At 35.0% G+C, this 15,714-nt stretch overlaps 1 protein-coding gene across 2 annotated transcripts in view; it reads left to right on the forward strand.

Annotated features, from left to right (window-relative positions):
- Positions 1 to 15,714, forward strand: part of ALCAM (activated leukocyte cell adhesion molecule) — a 201,796-nt gene that overhangs the window by 141,134 nt on the left and 44,948 nt on the right. For both annotated transcript variants that reach the window (XM_073892835.1, XM_073892840.1), the window contains exons 2-4: positions 5,471 to 5,571; positions 9,411 to 9,630; positions 15,530 to 15,594. In XM_073892835.1, coding sequence (XP_073748936.1) covers positions 5,471 to 5,571; positions 9,411 to 9,630; positions 15,530 to 15,594 — 386 coding nt within the window. The remainder of the gene's footprint in view (positions 1 to 5,470; positions 5,572 to 9,410; positions 9,631 to 15,529; positions 15,595 to 15,714) is intronic.

The raw sequence follows: 15,714 nt of genomic DNA on the forward strand, positions 1-15,714 counted from the left end.
ACATATGTTAAAACATATTCTTGGGTACTAGCAGTATTTTATAATTTAGTAAGATGGCCCTTTCTCCTCTAAATGTTATTCCACAGTGGCTTAACCATCTATCCAAAAGATAGACTATAATCCATGTATAGAATTGTAGGAACCACTAGAAGAAAGAGAAAGAAAGAATCACCATTTTTTAAAAAGATTGTATTTATTTATTAGAGAGCAAGCGAGAAAGAAACAGCATGAGAGGGGAGAGAGTCAGAGGGAGAAGCATGGGAGCCCGATGTGGGACTCGATCCCAGGACTCCGGGATCATGATCTGAGCCGAAGGCAGTCGCTTAACCAACTGAGCCATCCAGGTGCCCTCGCCATTTTTCTTACCTGTAGGCATTACATAGTTATACCTACATCATAGCATGTGATACTGGTGAAAGACCACCCAGAAAGCAAATTTTGAGTAAACATCTTCCTATTGCAAATTCAGCAAAAACCCAGCTTGGTCCCCAAGTACCCATTTGTTGAAGGGAAATTGAAGAAGAGAGTAGGAAAACCCTTTTCTCTATTTCTCCAAAATAACATATTCCATCAGATGTCTTTGCCTGTCTGCCATCCATTCTAAATTACTTGGGAATTACAAACCCTGAATCCTTCAATCTCCCTCTGTCTCACTTCTTACTTGTTATATATCACATGACCTTGACAAAAATCTTAAATTCTTATTTAATGCCATAAAGAATAGGAGGAATTATGAAGTAAATTTGCCCCATTGAGTCATAAAATCACAGGTTTGAAAGACACTTTAAAGGTATCTATTTTACCCTCTAGCAATAGATATTTTATCATATCAAATAAAATACATGTAATATGTATAGTGTACATACCATACATTGGTATGTACAATTTGTGCTTGATTGTGATACATGAATTAGATTTGCTAAATAGAATATTTTTTTGTAATCTCTGTGAAGAGATTGGATCTCAAATCCCCAGAGTCCGAAATCAATCTCCTTATCATAGTTGGATATAATGTAAGATGTTTCTGTGAGGAAAACAAAGTTGATAATAGCTAAGGGTTATTATGTGTCACTTCTTCCTCCATCCCTCTATTCATATTCAGTGATTATTTAGTCCTATACTAAGATTCTACTTTACAACAACGATCTCTCTAAAGGAAACCAATTTTATTGACTACAGAAAGCCAATAGTTGAAGATCTAAACTAGCGGTTTTCAAGTAGATGGGCGTTCGGTGGGCAATTTTGCCTTCCAGGGGACATTTGTCCTGTCTAGAAATTTCTTGTTGCCATAGCCGGGGGATGGCGGTGCTACTAGTATCACCCAGTGGGCAAAGGTGAGGATGCTGTTTGTTAAACATCCTACAATTCATGGGACAGCCCCCCACGGTAAAGATTTATTCAGCCCAAAATGTCATTAGTGATGAAGTTGAGAAACACTGCTATAAACTGATGTTACAAAATATTTATATGTTTAATTAGAGTTATATATGTCTTAATTCATTAGTAAAGCACATAGGGACACTAGCACGTTTACCTATCAAAATCAGTCAAATAAATATGGAAGTAATTTCTAAGGATAGCTTTCTCAATTCTACTTGCTTCCTCCCCACCAATTCATCTGCACAAATGAATTTCTCTAAAATTTCTGTAGAACTGTAATTTAGTTCTTATGTCCTAAGTTCTGTGCCAGTTGTGATTGTGAATAACCCTTCTATGGCACCTAACAGAGCTACAGAGCTCAAAACAATGCTTTTAAGGATGATGATACTATTGAAGTATCCGTGCAATAAAAAATAATTAACCACGCTAAACTGCAGCATGTGAAAACAGACTCTTTAATTCCCCTCCTCTTTTCTATATTATTTACTGTTCTGCTTGAAATGTAGTGACAGGTTGTGAATTTTAGGATAACCCCACTCAAATGTCTATATATCAGCAATGCAAAGAGAATGATTACCCTGAACTTGATAGTCCTTAAGAATTAGTTTATACAGAACAAGTATATCTCACCAATATGGGCACAATTATTACATTTTTATTAGTTCAGTTAGAAATAAACTGCGTTCACCTAATTTCAAAATTACACCAGAATCTGTTTCAGTGCCTCCTTAAATTATTTGCTGTACAAAAATTGCATAACCATAGCTATATTGTATTTATGATCGCTTGTCTGAGATTCTATATGTCAGAATTATTGGGCTAAGAGATTTTTCTTATGCTGTGCTTTTCCCATTTTGTTTTTTATTGAATTCTCCTATGTAACCTTTTTAGTTCTATTGTTCTTTATCTTTAGTTAATAATTCTTTATAAAAAACTTCTTAAATAATTACATACTGCTTCTTGAGTGTAACACGTTTTTGCATTTATTTTATGTCAGGACATTTTGATAGCAACAGTCATGTTAATAATTCATAACAATACCTTACATTTATTGAACATATTTAATACAGAAGGTTTTTAGCCTAGTTTAAAATATCTTATGACATATACATATACACAAAGATATAACACATACCACACAGAAATGCACACACTTGCGCGCATACTCATTCCTTCTATATTTTATATTTAGCTTCTTTGAGGAAGGACATCATAGGCATTCTCTATTTGCAGTAGTGTCCAATAATCTCTAGGCTACAAAACCATGAATAATTTAACCAACTAATATTGCAGGGAGAAAATTGCAGGGGAATTTTAGTGAGTTAAATTCAATTCAGACTTGGCAAATGACAGATAAAATCTTTTGCTTCTGTGAAAAGTATAAACAGAACCATTTGTGTTGACAGGTACTTTGGGTCTCACTGGCACTTCATCTCAAAGATTGAGACATCTGTAGAAATCAGGATGCTAATTCATCACCAAATCACAGTGGTTTTGGAGCCACTTTATCTCTCCGGGGTTAGGGATATTAGCTCTACCACAGATTCAAGCCTTTAGTCTTTCTCAGATGAACCTGGGAGTTGGTATACTCGTAGAATAGAGGAAAGTTGATGACTCACAGCAAACTTGAAAATTAGTTCTGAAATCTGTGACTCCTAACGCAGTCTAACTGATTATCATCCTGTGTGCCCTAAGACTAGAGACCAGTACTTCCGTCTGTAACCCTTGGCCTTTTATCTACTGCCCTCATGCTTGTTTTATTTCCCTTAGGTTTCTTATGCTCTAAAGAGTCCTGTCCTGGCTAATTTGGGACGTCAAGCTGTCATTAAAAGACCCAACTCAAAAATTCTCAAATACTTTTCAAAACAACCCTTTGCTTTGTGGTCACCACAGTAAGAAAAAAAGGCATTTCACATTATCGTTCGCAAATCACAAAGCACAGAATAATCCTTAATTTCTCCTGAAATTAATTATAAAGTTCGGTAGGGAGAAATATTCTCTTCTGTAGTTTCACCCATGAATTTTTACAAGAATGTTTGCTTTGTGTTAGTTTCTCTTCGAAAACGAGTGCCGTGCAAGCATAAATCCACATTCTCTGCATATCAAAGGCAATCTAGGACAGCCTTTATTAGAGTATGTGGTAGGAATAGGAATTCCCAAAGTTCCAATGGTACCAACTCCTCCCTGATTTTCAAAGATGTTAATTTAATAACCAAAATGGAAAAGACTTCAGAACATTCAAGTGAGAAATCCAATACGGTGCCTGTTCCATGCCAGGCATTGCTCCTGGAGATAGAGTGGTTAACATAGTCAAGTGACTTGCTACATACTGGTGAAAAAACAAAACATTAAATCACAAAATTGTTTTCTTGGTTTGGCGTACCTGCGCTGGTGTAGTGAATGAACAGATCTTAAAATACATGATAAAATTTCCACATTTAGTGTACAAAGTATTATAGGAAACAAGTACTATGCTGAGAAATAAAGTAATTTCTTAATTCTCATTAGTTTGCATATTTTAACAAGGCTGAAGAGACCATGTCTTCATTTATAGTCCTATGCTCTGCAACGGTTTGAAGTTAAAAGGAATTAAAGTTATAGTATGGGAAACACTAAACAATTTAAAAGCTATTGAGGTAATTTTTATTATAATACTGAACATATGATAAACAGTTTTGGAAAACTACTTGTCTCCAATAGCAAGTGAAAAACACATTATCATGACTTATACTTTGTATTTTTATTTTAACAATATTAAAAATGCTGGAAACTAGTTGTTCTGTGGCATATTTACTTGAAGTTTGTGTTTCTTGTAATGATTTTGTTCCCTGGGGCAAAATTGCTTTAAAAGGAAGTACCTTCCTCTGTTGACAGAATTTTAAAATAGGAATTTTATTACCGTTCTTTACCAAGGTTAATGATTTTTATCCCTATATGAAATCTTCCTATGAATTGTGATTGATGGGTAACAGTGAAAGATAGTGTCCACTGTCTTGTTTCCTCAGAAAGTCATAAAATGGTATTTGTTTCAAATGGCCTTAGCTTTGCACTTCAGCACCACCTGGTGGACAAAATATCTTTTTTCCCCCTCTACAGTTTCAAATTAAGTTAGCCTGTTCACACTATATCCAATGATGACATATCTTAATAGATATTTAATTGTAAACATATTTAATCTTAAAAACCAGTGTGAACAAAATAAGGTAAAAAAATCTGAGATGTTTCCTAAGTATTCTTGTCAAGTTAAATGCCTGAGTTTTTTAAACCTCATGAATATATACAGATTTAAATAGTATGTTGCATACATATGCAAAAGTTGTGGGGTTTTGACATTTTAATTTTTTTGTCATCTACATTTTTTTCTCAGGAAAGAATTAATTATGACCAGGAAGTTTTTTTGTAACTTAGTAGCAAATTATGGTTTAAGTTAGATCATATACCCAAAATTCAGGATAACCACTCGGTAAACACTTTACAAAGAATTTTTATACTTCAGATTCCTATCTTGTTAATACTTTATGCGTAATTAAAATTAGAACTGATATATTAACTATTGCTAGTATGAAATAAGCCATTTTCCTAATTATAAGTAAAATTTGGTTGTGGTCTTATATGTATTAATTTAGTTTTTAGTAGTTTTAAAAATTTTTCCAGAAGATAAGTTTGACAATATTTTCAAATGAAAAATATATTTAAAGCTAGTTTTGAGAATTTTAAACATGTTAATCTTGTGTAGTCCCACATATCTATGAAATGCAGTGTGCATTTTTTTTCTATGACATATATACTTAGGAGAAAAATACACTTTCACATTCCACTATGTTCCTTTGCAGCACATACTTGTCTCTTCCCTGGTAAAATTGAGGGTCTGTAAATTTGAAATGTGTGACATTCAAAGGCTTAGTAGCTAAATAAGAGTTGTTGATATTTAAATAGGAAATAAGTTCTAGTTTCATACTTATGTAGTCATTTAAGATAAAATTATAATAGATAATCTTCATTAAGGCACACAGCCTGAACTAAAGTTATTTGCTTAGTTACTTCAAGAAAATACTTAACATCTCTCTCTCTTTTTTTCTTTTTTCTAAAGGCCTTGGATGGTATACTGTAAACTCAGCATATGGAGATACCATTATCATGCCTTGCCTACTCGAGGTACCTCAGAATCTCATGTTTGGCAAATGGAAATATGTAAGCGTAACCTACTTTGGATTTAGCTAATTACCTTTAGTTGTTTTGTTTGTTTGTTTGTTTGTGGTTTCTTGGGGGGGATTATATTCCTTCTGTGAGCAAATGTGAATTTCAAATTAACATAATGGCAATATTCAACTATGGGTACAAATGTAGGAAGGTAGAATTATGTGTTGGATATCTTAAAAGAGTAATTCCTAAGTCTTACATAAGAAGTGCTATTTTAAAATAAAGCCAATAAACATGTAATTCTTAGATCATATTAGTCTGAAAGATTTAACCTTAAGTGTTAGAGGCAGAGGAAAAGGCAGAGTTCCAGAGTAAAATCAGTGGCATGTAGAACAGAGCTTAGTGGAAGTTGGCAGCTTTTCTCCACATACTCATGTCCTGTTTGGTGTGGCCATCGCAAAGGCAAAATACACCAGTTGCAAGAGTACCCAAATATTCATTGGGAATTAGTCATCAGCATTAGAATCTTGTTTCTGGTGTTGTCTTAGAACTATGTTGATGGGGCAGGCCCTTTTTACATTTAAAATTGTTCATTTTACTCCTTTCTTGCAGATAGCAAATCAATACTTTCTCAGGTATCGAGGCAGAGATGGGTCTGGATATGGAGAGTAGATACCCTGGTAGATTATGTGGAATGGCTAGGTAACATCGACTGATAAAATGTTTCAATTTAATTACAGAAACCAACAAAAGGTGTCTGTGTGGTATAGTTTCCTAATTTTGAATCACATGAGACTCATGGTAGTTTGGGAGCTTAAAGTAGACATATGCTTCCTTGAATATGATGGCAGTTTTTATCAAGTTCCTTGAAATGTTAAAAGGTATTTTAATAGGAAAAAAAAATCTGATGGTCAAATAATTTTTGAAAACTTTCTTTATCACAGTACTTCTCAGAACTTCTCACTAAGATGCATTCTGAATTGTCCATGCTTGAATCATTTCTTAGGTTTTTTTAACCACCCAATTTTTTCTCTCAAATATCTGCAAAAACAAACATGCAGAACACACTTTGGGAAATGGTCTTAAGGTTGTACCCAGGAAGCGGGTAGAACACAATCTTTCAAAATGTGGGTTGAGTCAGACCAACATGTTCTACCATATACTTGATGTGAGATTCTGGACAAGTGAATGAATCTCCATTTTCTCATCTCTAAAAAAGGGGTGTAAGAATAGTCTTCCCTCAGTGGTGTGAGGGTTACATGAAGTAATTCATAGCAGAATATTGACCAAGTGGCACGTGGTCCTTGTTCTGGAAGTGGGGCTCTAAGCCCATGCGCATGTGGGGGGAGTGGTTGGGGGGGTCATGTGACAGCAGAGGAAGGGGGTGAGCACTTGCCTGTACTCTCCTCCTGATACCTGGCTCACGTTGGGGATTTTGAACTATTTCTGGTTTACTATAAAAGTGGAAATAGGAAGTTAAGGCCTGTGAGGATAAGGTCTATTTATACCCCTCAAACTTTAAGCAAGACTACCCCATGCTTCACCTGTTGAGTCGAAATTAACTGCCAAAATAAGTGGAACACAGACGGTGAAAATCCGTGATCATAGACAATCCTGATGATAATTCAGGGAATAATTTTCACCCAAACTGAACTGGTACAGTGGTAGTGGAAACAATAATGGCAGTTTTCAAATTCTTAATTAGAGCAAAAAGCTTTGGCAATAACCGGATGAGATGTGTTTGAAGTACCATGTGCTCTAAAACCAGTGTCGGTTTGCAGGCAGACTCTACAAACTCTGATTTACTGAAAGCTGAAAGACAAATGGTAGGTTTGGGAAGAGTGAAAGGGGGCAGACACAGAAGAAGGATGGATTGGCTTCTCCCTTCCTGCATGGTCATCTGCCTGTGAACGGAGATCGTGGTTCCCTGTGAGCCTCTCTACACTTCACTCCCACCTCTTTTTTTTTTTCTTTTTAATGTTCAGTTAGCCAACATACAGTACATCATTAGTTTTTGATGTAGTGTTCAATGATTCATTAGTTGCATTCAACACCCAGTGCTCCTCACACGCCCTCCTTCACCCCCACCTCTTCTCCAGCATCTGCCTCAGTGCTGGTACAGAAGGTGCATCTAGCAGCTATCAGGAGTGTTACAGTGAAGTCATCATGCAGCCAGGATGCAGGGCTTCAGCTTTTGCTCTGCTGAGATACACTAGCTGGGCCCTTGGACAATTTATTTAACCGACTTCCGTCTCTACTGTATAATCTGTAAATGAATCTAATATTACAACTCTAACTTACAAGGTCATTAGGAGTATTAAATCCATTACTATGTGGAAAACCCAAGGAAAGTACCTGACATATGGTTAATAACTATTATTTATTGCATAAGTGTATGAATACAGAAATATAAGGGACTGGTTTAACATATTTCTCTCAGTGAAGGAATGATTTACAGCAAGGACTTGCACTGTAAACTCGTGGCAAAATTTAAAAAATTAAGGAGAATATTATTGATGTATTCAGATATTCAACCAACTAAAACTTTCAGACTCTAAAATTAGCTTAGTAATTGTCTTGGCTTGTGGTGCAATGACAAAATACCATAGACTAGGGGACTTCAACAACATCTATTTATATATCACAGTTCTGGAGGCTGGGAAGCCCAAGATCAAAGTGCTGGCAAATGTGGCTCTTTGTGAGGGTCCTTCTCTTGATTTGCTGCCATTTTGCTATGTGCTCATATGACCTGTATTTTCATGGAGAAAGAGACCTCTCTTCCTCTTCTTATAGGGGTACTAATCCTGTCATTAGGGCACTATTCCAGTACCTCATCTAAACCTAATTACCTCTCAAAGGCTCCACCTCCAAATATCAGCATACTGGGGGTTCGGGCTTCGACATATGAATTTGGGGGTGACACATTTAGTCCATAACAGTAATAAATATTAATAATTTTTAAAATGTAACTCCCCATAGTATCTTGGAATTTGCCAGGCACTTTAAAATGTTTTGTCATATTTTATTTTCTCAAAGGCCTTGTGAGGTAAGTAGAGGAGGGATTGGCTCCTATCTTAGATTAAATTGCTTATTAGCTAAGAGAATTTTTGTGGGAGCAAAGGAAGAGATGAATTATATGTCTCGGGCTCTTGGCATAATTGCCCATGCCAGATTATATTTTATTTTGATAATAAGTTTTTATATGAAAGCTCTTTGAGCTAAGTTTTATGACTCAGATAGCAAAACTATGCATTTTAGTGATTAATCTGATTCTGTTGCTTAATGGACATGATTGTTTCACAAGGGCAAATACGGTTCCTCCATGAAGACTCATTAAATTATATTATGAGTAAAGGTCAGCTCCGTCAGTTTTGGCTGAAACTAAAAGGTGTGGACGTTTAAAGTATGTGGGTTAAAGTAATGAGTATGCGAAAGATAACTGCCCAGGATTTCTAAATGAGTATTTGCAGCCCACATGTTTGCTTGCTGTGATGGTTAGCTGAATATCATTTTGTGCATTTGTGTGTTTGTTTTCATCTACTTTTTTTCTTTTAAATTAGATACAATGCCAGCCCTTGTTGGTTTCAGAAGAGTCACTAATTCTGACCTTTGGATGCAAGAGAAGTTCAGATTCCAATAGCTGTCTTTCCATTTTCACATACTTAAACTGATACCTGTGAAAGAACTTAGAGACTCTCCTCTTACGAAGAGTAATTTTCTGTAACCAAAGATTTATGTGAGGCTCATATCCAAAATCATTTTTTTTTGTACAGAACTATAAATATCGGTGGAAGAATATGGTATGGCCAAGAAATTTTGTTATTCTGGATGTAATCCTGAAACATCTGAATATACTTGTTTTTAAAATGTATTGTTATTTTAATTTTTAGGAAAAGCCCGATGGCTCCCCAGTATTTATTGCCTTCAGGTCCTCTACAAAGAAAAGTGTGCAGTACGACGATGTACCAGAATACAAAGACAGATTGAGCCTCTCAGAAAACTACACTTTGTCTATCAGTAATGCAAGGATCAGTGATGAAAAGAGATTTGTGTGCATGCTAGTAACTGAGGACAACGTGTTTGAGGCACCTACAATAGTCAAGGTGTTCAGTAAGTAGTCTGCAGTGTAACTGCTAAGTGGGATTGATGGCTGGTACTAGAAAATGTTCTTTAGAAAGAAGAGTGAATGCTCTGTAATGTCTCCACAGCAGGCATCTCTATAAGAGGACTTCTAACGATCTTCTTTCTGCTCATGCATGCTGTCAGTGAGGAAAACAAAAACCCTGAAATTCAAATAGGAGTTTTGCAGCGAGGAACTAAAAGAATATTCTCTGTTGTTTTGTTGGGTAACATTTCCTGTGATATGAGGTGCTACTAAGTGAAAACTGGCATGTGATCTTTAACTTTCACTGACATGTACAAATATTCTGTGATATATACATAGATACGTGATACATACATATAATCATGCATGTCATGCACACATATATATTAGACTGAACCATATAAAATTAATATTTTGAAATGTTAAACAATAAATATAGGCAAATCCAAACCATCTTATAACTTAGAAATCTAAGCTTTTTATGTGTATGGTGTGTGTGTGTCAATATATGTGTGTATATAGTATTATACACACACTCACACGCACACACACACACATATATATCCTGGCCTTTAATAATGTTGATTTAGTTCTTCAAAGTGTTCAGAAAACTTCCCCCAATTAAAAAAGTTCACCACACCCTGAATGCATATGCGGAATACATCAAGGGGAAAAGTAGAGTAGGGTTGGAAGAAGAGAACTCAGTAGAAGAAACTTGGAGAAATTACTGTAGTCATTATGGCAAAGTTACTTTGCCTAATGATAACATATAGTTAGTGTTACTGTGCAAATAGCTGTGCAAATTAATGACTTGAGAAGTTCTAATTAAACATTCTATCTTCTAATATTCAAATAAAAAAATTCCACCTCCTGTTACATCATAATATATTAGAAATTACAGGGAGAAAAATAGGTCTCAAAAGTTTCAGAATTCCAGTCTTTTTTAATTAGGGAAGAAGGTCTCACTTTGCAGTTTTTCCTCTCTGCTTTCTGATAATGTGGCAGCACCTAGAAATTATTAAAATAAATAGGAAGAAAGAAGCCCAGAGGGCTACTACAGCAAACAACCATGGATTTTTCCCATTTCTCTTCTAATAGCCTATGCAACTAAGTGGAACTGTCCCGTAAGTATTTATATATATTTCAAAGCTCCTATGGGCTCATGACATGGATTCAAAAAATTCTTGTACTATCAAAAGAAACCTTTGTTCTCCAGAAGAACCTTGTAAAAGCATATTACATGTTTCAGTTGATTACCTTTCAGCTTGGAAGGCACTTTCCAGAAACCATCCACCCTTCTCAATCATTTCATGAATCGCACCGAATTCCAAGTGTTTGCCAGTCATGCCTTCCATTAAATACCCCAAATAATCTACACCCTTTATTTACCAATGTCCCATTTTTTTTTCTTTCTTTTATTTCATTTTGATGTTATTAAGAGAAGGATGGTGCGCTGCTAGGGTCATTTTTTGTAAAGAGAACAACAAAAACAATTTTTTAAATTAGTCCATGATGTCATAAATATAAGTATACAACAAAAATGTAAGATAGTAGGTAAAGATTAAGTCATAGCACCCTGAAGTTTATGTGTATTGCTTTGTCATTGCCAGGTTTCTTTCTCACTGTGTTAAAATTCTCAAATATCAAGCTAGTCTACCAGAAAGTTGAGAAAATCCAGGTTGTTTCCTTTAAATCATTTGTGACAATTTTCAGAATACACTTAAAGACAATACCATACAGCAATCTGCAAAAAAAAATCCAGTTAATCTACTTTGATAAAAATTTGTAAGCTATTTTGGAATACAGGGGATTTCTATGATTATAAAAACAAACTCACACCCCACATACTGGCAGCACCCCCTACCCCCTTCTCTTTTGAATGTTGTTGAAAACAAAGTGATTCTCAGAAACAGAATTTGCATTCCAGGCTCTGGGCCAGGGAGAATTCAAATAGACAAGTTACACATTCTTGAAAATGGCATTTTATGCTAGAAACCGTGGGACCCTCCAAGTCCAATTAAATGAACAGCACAGCTCATGATAAGGAGAGTGTTTGCAAGAGCATACAGGGGCTTTACTTTTAAAAAAAAAAAATAATGAATTTACTTTGGGTCACATTTTGTGAAGGAAACAGCAGCTGTGACAGGGAGACTTTTATTCTGTGCATGTGTATATTGTAGTCACTTAAGAGTTACTAGGCTCATCAATCAGTGCTCTGTTTCCTTCTGTCGAATCACCTTAGCAACACGCATTGTGTACTACAGAATCGAGTATGGTGGACGTGAGCTAATCCCAGATCAGCTTGCTGCAGAGTGCCATCCTCATGAGCAAACTCAGACTGTTTTTATTCAAACTGGAGGCCATGACTGATGACTCTGTTACCTCTGGTGTAGGCTTGTTTGTTTAGTTTTAAACTATACCTCAGATACAATAGCCATGCCCATTATGCACCCCAGATTCAGATAAGTCACATTCTTTATCACCATGAGTACAGCTTTTTTAAAAAGACAATTGGATGGCATTAAAATTAAAATGTATTTGCATTTATTGCACATTTGAAGTTAATAAAAACATTCAGAAACATCAGTAAAGCCTTTAAAGTTCCCAAAGATTTATTCCAAACATTGTGCAAAAATTTCAGAAGTCAAATGGTTTGCCAACTGGCTGTCGGTGAAACAGAAAAATCCCTGACTGGTCATCAGAAGACCTGGCTTTGTTAGGTCTGCTGCTAATTTCTGACCTTGGGGAAGTTCACTAGTCTAGGGCTTCCTCTCTCATCAACAGTAATGTAAGTGCTTAGAATTTGAGGGTGGTTTTCCTACCATGTTCCTAGGATTCTCCCAAGGAGCTACTGAAGAGGGCAGGAGAGGGGGAAACCCTGCTTTTGTTAGCTAGAATTCTACCCACGCTATATTTCAAAGATTTTTCACGGTAATCCATTCAGGGGAAAAAAAGGGAAAATGACCCCAGCTCTAAAAAAGCATTTGAAAACCACAATCGAGGCTAATTTGTAAACCCTCGTGTACTCTAGTGTACTGAGAGGAGCTTTCATGAGTCAGTGTAACCGGTGCACCTCTTTTATTGCCTTCCTCCCCTATCAAACTGAGCTCTCCTGTTTGTGGTTTCTGGTAATAACACTGTACGTTGTGGGTGGTAGAGAGCAGTTTTGCCTTCGTCACCTCATCCTCAACTGGCTATGATAGATACCCTTGACAAAATCATTTTAATAATGCAAATAAATTTGTGCTGACTTTGCCTTTCAATTCTATACTTGGTTATGAATCCCTGAATTATATTAAGGCATAATTCATGTAAAGTTTTTTTTTTTTTAAACACTTTGGAATCAATATGCAATTTTGCTCAAATAGTACGTGTCCTCTTTTATGGTCCTCCAACTAATACCCATTGATTGTTGCAAACTAATATAAGAGAAAATTACATACAAAATATCTCATGGGCTTGAAACAAAAGTTTGGGAGAAAAGAACTCAAAGAATTGCAGTAGGTATTACTTCCACAATACCGACTGTGGCTCTCTTCCAAATAAAAAGATGAGTTACAGTGTAAAGAGGCCTAAACTTTAAGGATTCTTTCACCAGTTTTCCTGAATTGTCCACAGTTTCATTTTATTGAAATCAGTATAAATTTTCAAAAATATTTATGGAAGGAACATATACATGGCCATGTGTAAAGGACCAACATTTGTAACATACCAAGTATTTATGATCTTATGTACACTGATAAAACATCAGAAGGTATACAAAGCAGAGGAATATATATATTCTGCCTAAGAGGAAGTATGTGCCCAGCTGTTCTGATATATAATTTTGGTGAACTAGAATGCATTGCAGCTTAGCAACACTGCCCACCTACATTTCATATTAAAAGACTCAATTAAAAAAAAAAAAGGAACCTCAGTTTTTTCAGATGATTTTTTAAATCTCTTTTTATATTCCAGGCATAGATACTACTGAAGGGGAAACAAAAACCCATTTATTCTTTTTCTCTTGTTAGTTTTGACTCTTGATTGACCACATAAATTAATTTAATATCTTACCTCTCTTATGCTTTCAGAAAGGTATCATGAAATACTTGATTTTAGTTCCCAGAGAACTTTGACTTACTTACTTAAGCACCAAGAATTTTCATTTTGTTTAAATATTTTGGATACATCCCTCTCTCAAATGTTTTAGACATTTGTCTTAAAACATAAATTCAGAACAGAATTTAATGTTTTAGTAGTAATTCGGAGTTGTAATTGTGAACATTAATGGCATTACATTAAAATCGTGATAACACCAGTGCTTACTGATATGTGGAAGGCTTTAACCCGCTACCATATGTTTCCTACAAATTGCTGTTTATTTTGACTTTTTGGTCAGTTTTTAATAATTTTTTGGTCACATTTCTAACAGTCAGGAAATCAGGTGTCACTTCTTGTTTGTGTTAATGTAATTGTCTCTGTTATACTTCTCTATTCTTCTGTATTTCTTTTTTCTATTTTTCTATCTTTCTTGTGTTTTGTTTCCAATCTGTATATTTGGAAATAATCCATCTTGTGAAAATTGAATTAGAATTATGTTTCTAGAATTAATAGTAAGTAGGCCCTCCTATAATTAAAGTGCATAAGTTGAACACATAGGAAGATTTACTATTATTATTCATTGTTCCAATTTCTAATATAAAACAATTGCAAAAAGGAAATTAACTCTCAATAGTAACATGAAGAAGTTTACATATTTTTTGCATACAGTCTTGGTGATAGCCATTTTGCTGTTCCAAAGACTCTGTCTTCATCCTTATTTTCTGTAATGGTGTGGGTAGGCAACATGTCTGATAGTGGAATTCCAAATTGAGTAATAGTTATATAAAAGCCAACTCAGTCTAGTTTGGTTATAGAAATTAAAGGTATTGGAGATGGTATACAATGAGACTTTGAATGAAAGAATAACTGGTTGTCTTTGTTTATATGAGAATAGAATAGTTTTGCTCCATGAGATTCACAAAAATCAATGACAAAGAGGCAATATCCATTTTCTGGAGACTAATCATTAGAGCTAATTAAAAAGTAAAATATCCTTCAGTGATACGTAGATAACGAACAGTGAAGAGTAAATAAATTAAAATAAGTTTGAATAATATCTTGTTGCTGTGATTTTTAACCAGTTCTTCCTGAAGGTTCTCTGAGAATGGATGCTTATAGAACTTCCTATATTTGAAATGCTGTTGTCCATTATCTCAGTTCCAAATTTAAAGGATTTCCCTAGATTTATAATTTCATAATGTGATTTCACTTTAAAGATAAGGTTTGAGATACACAGAAAACTTGAACTTCTAAATCCCTTAACTCCTTTTAGTTACCATGATTTTAGAACCATAATTCATGAACTTCATTGTGCCTGAAAATCTTGTAGAGAGCTTGTTTTAAAAAGTAGATTTATAGGACTGTCCCTAGAGATTCTAATTCTGTCCAGGGGAGCCTTAGAAATCTGCATTTTTAATAAATATCCTTTCTGGATTCAGATCTTCATCTAAGTAGCTGGAAGTTATAAGTAAGTAGAAAGTACACATGATAATCTATTGGCAATAATATTCATGTTTAGTGTATTAACCTCTGTTTTACTATCAAATCCATATTTACTGCTTATGAAGCATTCACAAGACATTACCAATATTTTCTTCAAAAGAGTAATAAGCATTTAAAATAGTATTTAATGTAAAAAAGCAAATACTTACAGGGAGTGGGTTAACCAGATTTCTTAATTGCAGATTATATGGGAATGTGTTCTTTATTTTGTTGCTTGGTTTTTTGCTTTGACTAAGTGAATTATTTTTCTATAATCCAAATCTCAAATGTCCTTTTGTTCTTTCATGTGTATTAAAACCTTTCTCTGCTTGACTTTAGAGCAACCATCCAAACCTGAAATTGTGAGCAAAGCACCTTTTCTCGAAACAGAGCAGCTAAAAAAGGTAAGAACTTGCGTTTGATTCATTGCCTTCACTTAGCCTAATGTTAAATGTCTTCTCCTGGCTTCAGATGGCAGGACAAATAAGATAGACTTTGTTCTTGTGGAGCTGACAGTGTTGCAG

The sequence above is a fragment of the Callorhinus ursinus genome, unplaced genomic scaffold, assembly GCF_003265705.2.
Source record: "Callorhinus ursinus isolate GAN/ISIS: 27379988/994484 unplaced genomic scaffold, GSC_fseal_2.0 scaffold1, whole genome shotgun sequence".
NCBI classification, from domain to species: Eukaryota; Metazoa; Chordata; class Mammalia; order Carnivora; family Otariidae; genus Callorhinus; species Callorhinus ursinus.